Source organism: Malania oleifera, chromosome 6, assembly GCF_029873635.1.
Source record: "Malania oleifera isolate guangnan ecotype guangnan chromosome 6, ASM2987363v1, whole genome shotgun sequence".
Lineage (NCBI taxonomy): Eukaryota > Viridiplantae > Streptophyta > Magnoliopsida > Santalales > Ximeniaceae > Malania > Malania oleifera.
The window spans coordinates 70,682,589-70,698,137 of NC_080422.1; the positions used below are offsets into that span (position 1 = coordinate 70,682,589).

The window sequence follows — 15,549 nt, forward strand, 5'->3', positions numbered from 1 at the left end:
TGGCGTTGGCAGCCAGAGGTGTGGCAGATAATAGAGCTTGAGTTTGGTGATTTAAGTGGGACTCATGGTTTAAGAGATAACTGTAGATCTGATGGGGAGAAAGAGAGTCTGGACGAGTGGTCAAGGAGGTGACAAGCGACTCATACTCAGTACCAAGGCCGGCGAGGAGGCAGATAGAGAACTCAGAGTCGGTGAGAGGATGACTAGCCGCAGACAGGGTCGAGGCCAAGTTTTTAGCACGACCGAAGTAATCAGAGACAGATTCAAGGCCCTTCTTGAGCGATGCTAATTGGTATCGAGTGTGAACAACATGAGCCGAGGACTTGGCGGCAAACAAATGTTGTAGAGTCTTCCAAACGTCACAGGAAGAGGTACAGTCAATCACCTGAGCCAGAACATAGTCAGAGAGAGACGCAGTAAGAGTAGACATCAGAAGCTGATCTTGCTGAACCCATCGCTGGTAGTCGGCATTCGGTTTGCTGTGGAGCTGTGAAGGAGGCGGTGGGATGGAGCCATCAAGAAAGCCAAAGAGTTGATGTCCCTTCAAGAAGGGAACCATCTGAGTCTTCCAGAGAAGGTAGTTGTCGATGGTAAGTTTCGTTGTGATGAAGTGAGAGGAAGTAGGAAAATATGAGAGGTTGGGGGACAGAGGTGGAGGGGGTGGAGGAGGAGAAGGTGGAGCAGAGGAGGAATCTGAATCGGTGTCTGAGGCCATGAAATCTATTGAATACTGGATCGAGACGTGAGTCCAAACAAAGAAGGGCTCTGAGATACCATGTTAAAGTAAAAGCAAATGCATGAAGGAAAAGGCAAAAGAGAGATACAGGAAAATAAGTTTTTGCTTTGTATTCATTATTTTCAGTATATGTACACAGTGAGCAAGGCCAAAATATATAGAGTTTTTTTCTGATTTTATCCATTTTTTTTAAAATATATTAAAGAATATATTTTTTAGGAAAATATTTTTCGAAATAATTCAGACGTAACCAATGACAAATATATGTTTTAAAAAAGAAGGAAAAACTCAATATATAGGCAATGGCAAATTACAACTTTATTCTGCCAGCTCAGCTATTCTGTTAGAATGAGATTCCAAGGAAATATGAGGCAGTTGAGTGGTTGTTTTGCTGTGCGCTGAGAGTTGCCTGCTCGAGTGCTGAGGTGGAGACGTAGCTGTGTCTTCAACAGTCTGGAATAATTTTCTAAAGACTTCTGGGAGAGAAACATCAGTTTTTCAATTAAATTATGATTACGACCTATTGTAACTTTGTAAGGTAGCGGAGCTCACGAGTAATTTCAGGCATCGGCTTGCATCAAAGGTCTCCAAACTAAGCGAACGATGACTTGTTGTCAGGAAAAAGCTGCAAAACCGCCAGGCACGCGCGATGGCCTTCTGCGCTGTTGTGGGCGAGGGTAGAGTGACAGAATTTACCTTCACTGATAAAAAGAAAAGAGTCAGTGACAGCCTCCTGTGCGAAAATCGTGGCCACTGGTTGGGTAAGGGCTCTGAGGCCAACCCCTTCTCTTCTTACGTGCAAGCAGAACCAAATCCTCGCTGCCCATCCTCCTTCAGCTGCCTCTACCTCAAGCCCGACAACAAAAAATAATAATGGTAATAATAAAAAAAATGCCTGAGCTGAACTGGGCAATCTTTGTTCTTCTCGCATTCATCCTCCTACCAGTCAATCTTCGTGTGGGTAGGTGTACCAGCCGTTCTTCTCCAGACCCAGTTGTTCAACAGCAACTGGACAAGGTTCTTCACCTTCCGGGTCAAAATTTTGATGTCAGCTTCGACCATTACTCTGGGTATGTCACCGTCAATGAGCACTTCGGGAGGGCACTCTTCTACTGGTTCATTGAAGCCGCTGAAGGCCCCTCTTCTAAGCCACTTGTTCTTTGGCTCAATGGAGGTCATTCTTTTTGCCTGTCCTACTTCTCATCTTATTTATCACTCTTGCTTTGCCTTTCGAGTTGTCTCGTGTATCATAGATTGTCATTATGGATGATTTTGCTTTTTGTTTCTAAATCGTATAAGTAAGTGGACAGTAGCCTTTTTTTTCAATGCTATGATGATCAATCGTGCTTTTTTTTTTTTTCGCCTTCAACTTTTTATTTTTAATGATATTTGATATAGAAAGAAAATACACTAAAAAATAAATTTCCTTCTTATTTTCTGTCTTCTCCTGAACAAATTTCTTGATGCGAATGGACCCTTTGAGTAAGTGGGAGCATTCTGTTAATGGACCACATGTTTACTGAACTCTTTGTGTGTGTGTTTGGCTGGGAGGGGGGGTGGGGTCCGATACGGTCTTGTCGTGTAATTCTAATTTCTTTAAGGATCAAATCGGCTCATTCATATCAATAAAAAATTTCGAACTTCAAAGGTTTTGCTTTTTGCCATTTTGATTCTCTAAGATTCGATGGATAGGTCATATGGTTTTTCGCAGTGGTTGGTATTACTAAGCAGTGTTTCTGACACAAACGCTTTTTGTGTAGGGCCTGGATGTTCATCCATTGCTTACGGGGAGGCAGAAGAAATAGGCCCTTTTCATATAAAGGAAGATGGGAAAACACTTTATTTGAACCCTTACTCTTGGAATCAAGGTATGAATCTCTTGCAAATCTGTAAATGGCGCATTTAAGGTCATGCAACTCAGATAGTAATGCCCATATTTTAATCAGTTTACCTACATATATTAGTGCATTTTAATCAATGCACAACATGATTGTATTCATATTCTGTTTATATTTTTTAAATGCATTTGTTGATATTTTTAATCTTCTAGGTAACGAATAGTTCGTGTTAACTCCACACTAGATTGATTAGCGGTCACTACAAATGTATGCTTGCCAAGCATGTGAATATATATTATCTATTCTTCTATATTACTTGTAGAATGACCTCAATAACTGTTATATTTTTGCCATTTAAATAGCTTATCCTTTGTACTATTGTAAACAAAATCCGAATTCCAAAGGGTTGCATGCTCCTGTTCTCCCCTTCAGAGTTCCAAATTAGCATACCTAGGTACATCGCATGTCTTTATTTTAGTAGTATACCCAGGGACATTCTATTTCCTTATTTTAGTTACTGCATGACTTGATTTTATCCATTACCATTTATATTTAAATATATACATGGACATTATTAATCTTATGGACAAAATAATTCTTGGCATCTTGTTAAGCACAGATCTGGATGGTTTTAGTGGTCATAACAAATGTACATGCATGTAACTATATAATTTTTTCTAACCTTTCTTTTATCTTGCATGTTTAATTTCTTTGTCACTTGACTCAGTATGCATACACCATTGTGACATTATCATTAAAAAGTAGCTTTTGCTGATTTTCTATCTGGATACCTGAAACTCGAGTATTATTTTGCAGTTAAACAGATATTATGATGTAGCTCTCTCCGAAGATTTATTTTTTTATTTTTCTTTCTGAAATGTTAAAATTTCAGAATATCCTTGTTAGGTTTTATATGGACTCATTTATGTTGCAGTTGCCAACATTCTATTTCTCGACTCGCCTGTTGGAGTTGGTTTTTCATATTCAAACACATCCTTTGATGTGCTGAATAATGGAGATAAAAGGACTGGTACTACTCTTACCCCCTTCTCATACTGTGTCTCATACACTTGATGCCTATTAACCTCGTGTGTCTCATACACTTGATGCCTATTTACCTCGTGTTGCTACCCCCTTGTGTCCTTGAATTGAAGTTTTCACTTACAAAAATAAATAAACAAATAATTAATTGAAATTTTACCATCCTTGTGGTGCAGCTGAAGACTCACTAGCATTTTTATTGAAGTGGTTTGAGCGTTTTCCCCAATACAAAGGAAGAGACTTCTATATCACTGGAGAGAGTTATGCAGGTAGTGGGAATACATTTATTTGTTGAGCTAGTGCACAAAGAAACCTCTTCTGCCCTTGCCAATAAATTTACAGAATAACTGTGCGGTGAACCAGAATCAAGGAATATATACCTCTTTGGGCTTGTTAGGTTTCTGCTTGATCTAGAAACTTAAGCCATTAGGTTTTGGGCTCACAATGTATTCCTAGCCTTAATATGTGCAGTGCAATTTCTTATGGAGGTGAAAATAAACAATGAATGGCATTCACTTTGAGGAATATTATAATTTTTGACAAAACAACAATAAAAGCTGGCAACAAAAATAGAAACAGGGCAGCCATGGCTCTAATACAATATTAGATCTCTGTTTGACCTAAAGGTAAAAGTTTTAGGTTGTGACCAACACAAGATTTAACATACCTTATGATATTTGAGGAAATTAGGGTTAATTTATTGTTGGTTCAAAATTAGGCTCTGCTAAAGCTTCATATACATTGTTGGCCCACAACCTAACAGCTTAAGCTAACATGGTATCAATGTTGGTCACTAGGAGGCCCTGGGTTCTAGTCTTATTGCCCACATTTATTTTGTGGTATTTAAAAACGATTATATTCCTTGTAATGGGTGTTATCTCATTTGTTTCTTTCTCCATGTGTTATTTGGCTGCACATGCGGGGGAGTCTTAAGGCTTGATATACATTGTTGGTCCACAACCTATAAGCTTATGCTTTTAGGTAAAGTTGTAATCTAACTAGACGCAAAAAAATTTTGTTGTCTCGTGATGTTTCGTTACTAGCTTTAATATATTGCAACTAACATTATTTTAACTCTTTAAGGATTTAGAATAGATTAAATATGCTAATTGGTATGGTTGTGAAAAAAGGAATGAAACAAAAGATAACATTAGTAGGACACCTCAACAAAAGAAGGGGACGTTAACAAAGTTGGCTTCATCACAGTATAATTCTCTGAATGCTTTCTGAAGGTCATAATCCCAAATGAAATGGGCTCTCCATTTCTTATATATATATATTTTAAATAGGCGTCCTTCTTATGAGTCTTTAACCTGCACTCGGTTCATAAGAACTCAAGGGATTGAGGCTCCCTGAGTTTCAAATTGCTGGCTGTAAAACTGATCATGATCTCTAAGGGTATGATAAAAGGAGATAGAGTAGTTGGGGTAAGTGAAGGGAGATTTTGTTGTTTTGCTAAATAACTGCTTGCAGAACATAGTATTATAAGAGAAAATAGAATGAGGAAAAATAAGATTTGTGATTGGAGAACCTTCCATATGATTAGATCTCCTACTGTATTTATAATATCTCTTATGCATAAAAGGATGATAATGCCCCTTAACACATGCTAAAACTGCTACAATCCCCCTTGAGCTGGATCATATATATCGTATGCTCCTAGCTTGTTATAAATGAACATAAGGTGTCCCCTAATGACTTATCAAATAAATCAGCTATTGATACTCAAGCTTCACATGAGTTGTCTTGATAAGCTTTTGCAAAAGCTTTTTTAGAATAAACGATCAACTTCTGTGTGCTTAGGCCTGGTTATGGGATCACCACTTAGCAAGACCTTTATGTATACCATTGGCAAAGATATAATATAAGGTCTTTATGATTATCTAGGGTTTTTATGATAGTTGGTATTTTACAATTATGTCGTTGTATACTTTTTGGGGATTTGATATTGTTTCCTTAGGGATTCTTTCCTTTAGGATTTGGTATTATTTCCTAGAGGTTTTGTCCTTATTTTTATTAGTAGAAAGCCTATATAAAGGCTGGATGTGTAACCATGAGTGAGAGATCTGAATATTGAGAACTAAGCCCTAAGTTGAGTCCTCCTATGATTTTCACTTTCTCTTTATTTTTCCCATTTATTTTCTGTTTCCTTTTGGTATAAAATACTTATAGCTGTAGCATCTTAGATATCGCAAAATAGGAATAACATCCTAGTTCAAGAAGAATCCAGAAACTGACTAAAAACAGTAGTTGCGAAAGATTATCTAGCTTTGTGATTGTAAGATACTTAAACTCTTTCCAGCTAGTCTTTGGTATTGTCCTAGTTGAGCTAATAGTTCACCTCCATCTGACATTAATTTACAGTTTCGACATTAACTTACAATCAGCATCCATGGAAGCACAATGGGTTTGGATCTCAAGAAACCTATCCCATCCAACTAATTAAGAAGATATTTTCTTTGTGACAGAGTCTCAAAACAACTCCTAAATGAGAGCCAGCTACCTCAATTCTCAATAAGTATTTCACTGCTCCCAAATCATTTGTTTCAAACTTTGCCTACGAGAATTGCTTTAGATTCTTTGTGCCTTGATAATGATTGACTGTCCTTCCTATATCATTGACGTAAACATTCAATAAATTGTTAGAGGAAATTGTTCATGATTCTATAATTGGTGGAAGAGGATTCATGTAGGTGACCCCACCTTAGGGTTCTTAGCTTGGCTTGTTGTTGTCGTTGTCGTTGTCATATCAATATCACAACTGAGTTGAGAACAGTCTTACACAAAACCAGTTACAATCTCACTGACTCTCCCGCATCATGCTCAAGGAGATTGTTTTTAAGTCATATAGGGTGTGTTTGTTTTATAAACTAATGATGGCTGGGCTTAGCTATGCTTTCTATAGCCTATGTTTAGTCCAACCAACGTATGGGATTGGATAGACTAAGGAAGAGGTCCCTAGTAGATGCACGAGCTTGCTAATCCCCGAACCGGTGAACTAAAGTTAAGATTTTGTAAATGTGTAAAATTACTGCTATGCTCTAAATTGTGAGATTGACCAACACTAACTTTGCATGTGCACAAATTTGAATTATTATTAACTATATTATGCTTGCATTCTTTTAGGAGGTTAAAATTAGAAGTGTGTGTTGGGATTGGCCATAGAGACACATCGTAGGGTCACTATCAATCTCGGTCTTGGGATGCTTTAGAGAGTTTTGGCTTGGTGTGCGAACTAGGGTTCACTAAAGGGAATCCTGACCCCTTAGCCTTTTGTGAAGTTGCTCAAGCCATTTGTCATTTTCGTGACGCATGATTCCTCGTATTTTCTCTCTCCTTAACTATGCATTATGATTTGGTGATGGAGTTCGAAGGGAGAAAATATAGGAAAATTTGAAGATAAAATTATCCAAGAGAGCAATTGGACTAGAGGGGGCAAAGTAGATACAAACACTTTGTGGAATAGAATGGCTAACTCTATTTAAAAAACGTTAGGAAAGAGATTTAAGGTGAGTCCAAAAAGGAAGAGGCTCAGCCAAGAAAGAAAGTTGTGGTGGGATTAAGATGTCTAAAAAGTATTAAAGACAAAAAGAATTTGGTATAACACATGGCCAAATTGTAGAAATATAGAAAACTCTGAAAAGTATGAAGAGACAAGAAAGGGCACTATTGAAGCTAAACATAGAGCTTATAATAATTTATATCCTAAACTAGATCTTAAAGAAAGGAAAAGAGGCATATATAAACTAGCTAGAGCTAGAGAAAGCAAGTGCAAATATTTAGGGAATATAAAATGCATAAAGGATGAAAATGATAATGTCGCAGTGGAAGAAGAAGACGAAAGCTGTTTCATGAAAACCAATTGAAAGCTTAAACCTAGAAGTGACAGAAAACACAAAAAAAACTGAGATTTATTTGCAATATCAGCGTCATTGAAGTTAAGATGACTTTAAAAATGATGAAAAGTGGGGAGTCTATAACGTCCCAATTGTATTTGGAGATGTTTAGGAGCTAAAGGAAGTATATGGTTAACTAATTTGTTCTACACTATTATAAAATCTAAGGCGATGCTAGAGGAATGGAGCAAAAGTACGTTTGTACCTATTTACAAAAACAAAGGCGATATTAAAAATTGTAATATCATGGAATTAAACTTAATGAGGGTCTCAGAGAATTAGGTTGGTTTTAAGTTTGGGAGGTCGACAAGAGACGCTATTTACCTACTAAGAAGAATAATGAAAAAGTTTAGAGGAAAGATGAGGGACTTGCATATGGTCTTTGTTGACTAGAGTACCTAGGGAAGTCTGATAGTGGGTTTTAGAAAAGAGGGGAGTTTGCAGCAGATATACTTATGTTCTAAGGATATGTATGATAGAGTAATGACTAGTGTGACGATTGTATGAGTAGAGTTTATAGAATTCCCAAGTGCGAAGAATCCCCTAGCATTGCCAACTACATGACTTAGATGATATCGTATTTTAAACCTCCTAAGAAGATGTGTTTGGTGCTCTCTAGGAGAATACTAAAATACTATATCAAGTAGTACTTACTAGTCAAATGATTCCCACATGCACATCAATTTCACAACCTTAAGGAACTACATTGAACCCTCATGTGAATTTACCTAAAAGCATGAACAATGATACTATTGCTCCTCATATTTATAGGGGGCATGGTAATAAAATGCTGCCAACCCAAAAATATCCTTCTACGTTGAAGCCTATGGTGGTTTCTCGGACACCACCTTTCAGTACCTCATGCATCCACTACACCTCAATCAGAAGGGGGACAGTCCCCAATATACCTCGCGCATCCAATACACCTTAACCACAAGTTCACTATGGGGCATCTACTTCATGTGCTCCTCTAGATTTACTTCTTCTCCCTTAACAACCATCATGTCCAATTCTAGCCCCTACATCACTGAGGAGGATTTGGATAAGATTTTGAAGAGGGTTTGGACAATATTTTGAAGAGAGTAAGGGGAAGTCTGGGGTTTGTTTAGTCGTGGAAAACAATTTTCATTTTCCATTTTGTAATTTTTCAAAGAAATATAAACACTCCACCTTGTTTTAAGTTTCAGGATTCAAATTTAAAAGGTACAAAATAAAGAGTTTTAGTTGTGCAAAAGAATTTTTCATTTTTTATATCTAGATTTCAAAATAGTTACAAAAAAGAAAACTTGTTTTTCAATTTCTGAAAATTGTACAAGGTAGTGTTTAGGAACATGGATTTTTGGGGTTTGGATTTGGATTTGTGTCATTTTGGAAGAAAATCAATGCAATTTTATACTGTATTTTATCTAAATTCACACAAAACCAAATCCAATATTTGAATTCCATGCTCCCAAATGCAAAGTAAGAAATCAAAAATGTAGAAAACAATAAAAAGATGTTTTCCAACTTTCCTATATAAATTCATAAGGTGGATTTTTTTTTAATTGTTTGAAAAATTAGAAAAAAAAAAAAAAAAACTATTACCATAAGTGAATAGTGGCATAATTTTTCATTGCTTTCATTTTCTTTATACAACTGTTGTAAAAATGAAGAATTAGTGGACTTTTTTTTGTAATTCTTCATAAACTAAAAATGGAAAAAATGGAAATTGTTTTCCATAACTAAACAGGCCCCTATTATCCCTAGGATGAACTTTATTCTTCCTTATACCGATCGAAATTTTCTTGAAGCCTTATCCCAAGGACTGTGCTAGTCGTAAATTTAAGCTTTTCAACTACAAGTCTTGTAACACCAAAGCGCATCTAATGTCTTGCGTATACCTTAGAAAACTTGGAAAGGAATCCAAATCATTTCCACCTAAGAATTCTCATTTTCCAATAAAAATCTCATTTTAGAATAATTTTTTTTTCCCAAAACCAGCAAAACTCTTCAAAATGTACTAGATCAGATTTTGTCTTATGTCATCTCCAGGATGGGTTCCAGATGTACAAGTGACACCCAAAATAATTTTGCTCTTCCTTTTCGCAACAATGCTTTGTTGTGGGCTGTGTGCACAGGATGAAGGGTGGAGGGTGCTTGAGTTAGCCATGTTGGTCGTGAATTGGATACTAAAGTATGATTTTGCATTGTCGTATGAAGAAAGTAAACAGGTAAGTTAATCTGGGTTTTAATTGCAAAGAAAAATGCACAGAATATATTGAACAACTTAGGTTGATCTTCAACTTCTTGAGGAATCTGAAGAGGTATAACTGTAGTGAAAGAAGCCATGGGAGGTGACAATGAATTAATGGAGACCTCTAACTTCAGGTTCTCCGCAAATCGTCTCCCTCATCTTTAGGTCTTGAAGAGTATTAGAATCAGGGAAAAAGATAATGAACAATTCAAGGATTTTGTGAGTTTGATAACAGACATAAGGTCAAAAGGGAGGTTAGGAATATTTAAAATAGAGGATAGGCAGACAAAAGAAGCAAGTTTCATTGTCTCTATGCCATGAAAACAGCTGTTCAGTAGCAAAGATAACACTATTAGAATTATAGACAATAGAGGAGAAACCGAAGAAGTAGGTCTATTGTCCCCATGCCATGAAGTGTAGTTGATCTGTTAGCAGGGGTGAACTAGGCAATGCTTTGGACTACTTGGTTTTGGAAAAGAATCCAAGCATGCCTGTTATATAAATCAATGGCATCAGAATCTATAATCCAAGGTCCAGAAGAAGAGTTAAGGTACACAAGCTGTTGGCTTCCCTAACTGAGTATGGCATGCAAAAGAAAGAGATGCCTAATGAAAGACCTAGAAACTTGAAATATTCATCTTCTGAGATATACACAGTTCTCTGTATCCAACTAATTACTGAAGAGGACACACTAGCCACCTGGTGAAGGGGTGAGGGATGGGGGAGGGGCATTGTTTACCAGCCGATCTCATTGGACATCAAGAGTGTAGTGTATTTGACAATTAGTGCACTTTTTGTTATGTCCTCTACCATGCTTGTTTCCGTCACTACAGTGTCTTGGACCTGCCCAAGAACCTCTGCTACCGCAAGACTGAGTACATGTACCACTCTGATAAAGTAGGCTACTTTGTGCTAGAATTAGGAGTGCAGTAAAAAGTTGTGTTGGAGAGGCATGAAGTAATGAAGTATGCAGGAATAAGCATCATCAAAAGATGGTAATACTGCACTACCTAGAATCTGTGATCAAATTGATTCAAATTCAGGCTTTAGACTGGCTGAAACTCGAAGAACTGTCATTAGCTTTCTTTGTTTCTACGTGTTCATGATGCTCAACTTCTCATGAATGTGCTTTATCTTTGTTAAATACCTAAGAACTCTTTTATCCCCTTGTGAAAATACTCCAAGGAGAGATCATTCTGGTGAGTGATTACTAGAATGCAAGAGAGTGACATAATCTCAGATCTACTTACAAGCATCAAGGCACATATATTCTGGTAATTAAGGGTTCCATGGAATTGCATAGCAACATGACAATTAATGCATGCTCATGAATGCATGTATCCATTCTTGTTACTAGGACCTAACTGAGAGAGATGTTCAAACTTACCTAGATCAATCAAATAAATCTTGACGGCATTAGAACACTGTAGATAGTTGCTACCTTTGAACTTGTCCATTGTCATTGTGGTTACAGAGAAGGAACTAAGTTCTTGGCATTCATACACTTAATCACCAATAAAACTAGATTTCAACAATGAAAACCAATGGCACAACACCAATAACCAAGTATGACCAACAAATATTCATTAGGGCAGAGACTTAATGCTTATGTCCAAATCTAGGTTCAGTGAAGATGAACTTGGACAAGTAAAAACTAATGAATCCTGATCGGAAGACATGATAATATGATAATTGACCTAATGACATGATTTATGAAATTAATTGAAGCATATTAGTGTAAAACAAGAATGGAGCCTCACATGCCAATGGATGGTGTTCGAGCTGTTGGCCAGATTGGCATGCAAATTTCTTGCTAGTGAAGATCTTTTGATGGATGAAAGAATATGCAAATCAAGAATTGAATATATAATTTTTGAATATTTTAATATTTATACTTAATATTTGTACATATTAATATTTATATACATGTATTTAGTGCATAATACACTGAATTTTGAAATTGTTTGAGATTTCATTTATTTAATCTATTAGGAATTTGTAAATCTTGTTTGGAAATGGATGTATAACTAAAACTGATAGATATATGTTATATATGTTTAATTTTTAAGTTATAGATAAGATTCGTATTTTGTAATGAATCTTTATTTTGTGTTGCCGTTTATCTGATCAAAAAATTTAGCAATTCGCGAGTGATTATTTACTCTTTCAATATCCATTTCAGATGTAGGGTTAGCTCATAACCTCAGAATAAATGAATTAGTTCTGGTTCGTTCCACCACCCCACCCAATGAATCATTAGGATTTGTTTTCAGTGGAATTTTCTGTATTCACAGGTTCTTTTGTTCATATCGCCTCTTGATTAATGGTTAGGTCTGAATTCCAGATTCCACAACTGAGCTCCTAATGAAATTTGTTTTTTTATCTTGAGTCACTCTTCTCAGTATTTATTGGCTCGAAGCTCTTGATTTTTTTGGAAATCAGTGAGTTCTGAGGAGGCCTAGGTGTTGATTTTTCATAAAACTGGTTGGAGATGGTCAAACCCAAGTTGCAATGGCTTGAGCAATTTTCCAGCAATTCTGGCAAATTCAGGCTTGGGGTTCACTGTTCAAACATAGGAAAATCATGCGGGAAGGAGCTTTATGGTTTGACTTGGCATTGGCTTGGTGTCGATGCCACTTGGGTTTTGGGTCTTGGGTCAATGCTTTGATACCAGGTTAACGAGAAGATAATAGAAAAGGAATATTTCTTGTAGCTGGAGAATCTACTAAAAGATTAGCTCAGCCTGAACCTCCGGCCTGAGTGTGTATAAGCCGTGACCGCATTCAGATTTACATTAGGTGGCGCATCAGGGGGTCCAAAGGGCTCGTTGGTGGCTGGAGTTCCTATGTCTTAAAATATATATATATTCATTCTATAAATGCCTTACGATCATTTGAATTTCTTCGCACATTTCTTGCCTCAACATTTTTGAAATGCAGCGTTGGTAGATATAGGATGGGAAATTACCTATATCTAACTAAGGTACTTCCACAACAGGTGCAAACCCCACAGTTTTTCTTTTTTTCCTATTTAGGACTTGTGTTTTCAACTAGGGGTAGCGCTTGCTGACAGGTAGAGAAGCTACTAAAGTAGTAATTCAACAAATATGGCTGTTAAGTTATTTATTTTTTGGCAAAATATATTGTGTTTGATGGCAGAGGTTTAGTCTGATTTATGGAGTCTGTCTCAGGTCATTATGTTCCTCAGCTGAGCCAGGCAATTGTAAGATACAATTTGGTATCTGGGTATAAACCAATCAATCTGAAGGGTTACATGGTATGAATTTTTCTGATAGTGTTTGTGGTGCAGGATATTTCTACGTTATTGCGACAAATTTAAAAACTGTGTTTTGCAGGTGGGAAATGCTGTTATGGATAACTACCATGATCACTTAGGGCTTTCCCAGTTTATATGGTCAGCTGGTTTGATTTCAGATCAAACATACAAGCTGCTGAATGTACTTTGTTATTCTCAGTCATTTATACACCCCTCAAAATCATGTGGTAAGATTTGGACATCGCTAATGAAGAACTCGGTAATATTGATCCATATAGCATCTTCACTCCTCCCTGCACTGCCAATGTTAGTTCATCAAGTCAACTGCTGAAAAGATGGCTTGTGAGTGTCACATCCCCTAAAAAATCTATAGTGATGTTTTAACTCCTAACTTATTTATGTTAAGACTTTCTTGTTCCAGTATATCTTGATATAGAATATATCTAAAAGTATCCCCAAGGTTCCAAATTGAGTTTCTGAAAGTTTCTGAAATTTTTGGCAGCAGAGTTTTCTGGCATCTTTAACCCTACAACAAAAACAACAAACCAAGTCTAAGTTCCACTAGTTGGGGTTGGCCACATGATTTGTTTTCCGCTAATTTACATGATCATGGGCAGTTTCCTCTGACAAATTCAGTGCTATTAAACCCTTACTTGCATAATTGGTAAGGATTCATATCATAGAGATGTGACAAGTATTATGCGGGCTGTTCCTTTACCTGGGCTTGGGACTGACTGAAAAAAATTAGGACATTGAGTGTATCTTTAAGCCTAATATCTTTCAGTGGTTGCTAGTTCCCTGATGTGTACAAGGATGACTCTTGGTCCACAACAATCCTTCTGGAAATGAACATTTTCTAAATTTCCTATATGACCTACTTTTTGTTTAGAGTATCTTTGAAAACCAGGTGATTAAAATTGTTTTTTTACTTGAAATTTTTTGAACTTTACGCCCTGTTGTGTGATTCTTCACACTTTTGTTATAATTTAGCTTAGTGAATGGGCTATTCTGGAAGAATCAACTTAAATGTTAGCTTCTGATATTAGCTATAGGAATTTCGATTGGACTGTAATTATGTAGCTTTCTGCTGGATAGTCATCCATCACAGTGGTGACAATTGACAAACCATCAAAGAATATTGAAAAGTTTCAAAAGGGTTAAACTCTTAAGCCTTGCAATAAATTTCTCTAGATTTTCCAATCCAGGCTGTTATTGGTTTGACAATACAATTGATTTTAATGTGTAAATATGACTTTCAAATGGAATGCTAGAAAAACTAATCTTGGTCTGCAATGCATTTTATGGCTAAAATAACGCGTGGCAATGAAGGATGATTTGAATTGGGAGATGCTGTCTTGGTAGTTGTTTTTGTGCCACCTGCTCCGAATTGAAAAGAAATTATTTTGCCCTTAATTCACGATACTGTTATAAAGTTATTTATTCACTTTTAGGACATTTTACCCTGTTATCATTCACTGTGTTGACTGAACCACATTGTCTTCTTTTGGAACTGTCAACTGCCATATGTTTCTGGTTTTTTTCTATCTATGAAATTGAGTTTCCTAAACTTCCGTTAAAATAATGAATAAGTATCTCTTAAAGTTACAAAACATTAATTGAACTTAAAGTTGTGGAATGTTTCTCCAGAACAAGGTTTTTTCTGGCTGTAATTTTTGAAATATTTGTTTATGAACTCTGATGAAATGTATCGACTTTGATAGATGGTTCGTCATGTTAGTGAGAATTATGATCCCTGCACTGAAAAGCATTCTGTTGTATATTTCAATCAACCGGCGGTTCAAAAGGCACTTCATGTTAATTTGGAACTTGCGCCATCTAAATGGGCAACCTGCAGGTATAGCTACGTACCTTTTTTTTTTTTTTTGGGTAAATAACAAATGGTTCCATTGTTTACTGAAAATGTTTTGAACTACATGAAAGCAAATGGAAGTCCTTCGCCTACTTTCTAGTTAGTACTTAAGAATAAAAGATGTAAACTTGCAAATGGGTAGGTTGACAAACAACAACAACAAAACCAAGCCTTTAGTCCCACTAGGTGGGATCGGCTGCATGAATCCTTTTCCGCCAATTTATGCAATCATGGACAATTTCTTTCGACAGATTCAAGGTCATTAAATCCTTACTCATTATCTCCTTTCAAGTTATTTTAGGTCTACCCCTACCTCTTCTACTGCCCTTCACAGTAACTAATTCACTCTTCCTCACTAGTGCACTATGTGACCTACGTTGCAAGTGTCCAAATCATCTGAGTCATCCATTCCTTATCTTATTTTGTACAAGTGTTACGCCTAACTTGCCACGAATATATTCATTTCTTAATCTATCTTTTAACGTTATACCAACCATCCATCTAAGCATTCTCGCTTTGGTAACTTTTACTTTGAAAGATATGTTGTTTCTTAGTCACCCAACATCCTGATGCATACAGCATAGTTGGTTTAACAGCCGCCCTATAAAACTTCCCTTTTAATTTTAAGGGTATTCTATGATCACAAAGCACACTCGAAA

The 15,549-nt window shown here is 36.5% G+C and overlaps 1 protein-coding gene across 1 annotated transcript in view; it reads left to right on the forward strand.

Annotated features, from left to right (window-relative positions):
- The first annotated feature begins 1,040 nt into the window (after positions 1 to 1,040).
- Positions 1,041 to 15,549, forward strand: part of LOC131157359 (serine carboxypeptidase II-2) — a 38,581-nt gene continuing 24,072 nt past the window's right edge. The window contains 8 exon segments of the mRNA XM_058111437.1: positions 1,041 to 1,910; positions 2,497 to 2,604; positions 3,509 to 3,604; positions 3,792 to 3,884; positions 12,935 to 13,020; positions 13,100 to 13,250; positions 13,253 to 13,362; positions 14,742 to 14,875. Coding sequence (XP_057967420.1) covers positions 1,610 to 1,910; positions 2,497 to 2,604; positions 3,509 to 3,604; positions 3,792 to 3,884; positions 12,935 to 13,020; positions 13,100 to 13,250; positions 13,253 to 13,362; positions 14,742 to 14,875 — 1,079 coding nt within the window. The 5' untranslated portion in view covers positions 1,041 to 1,609.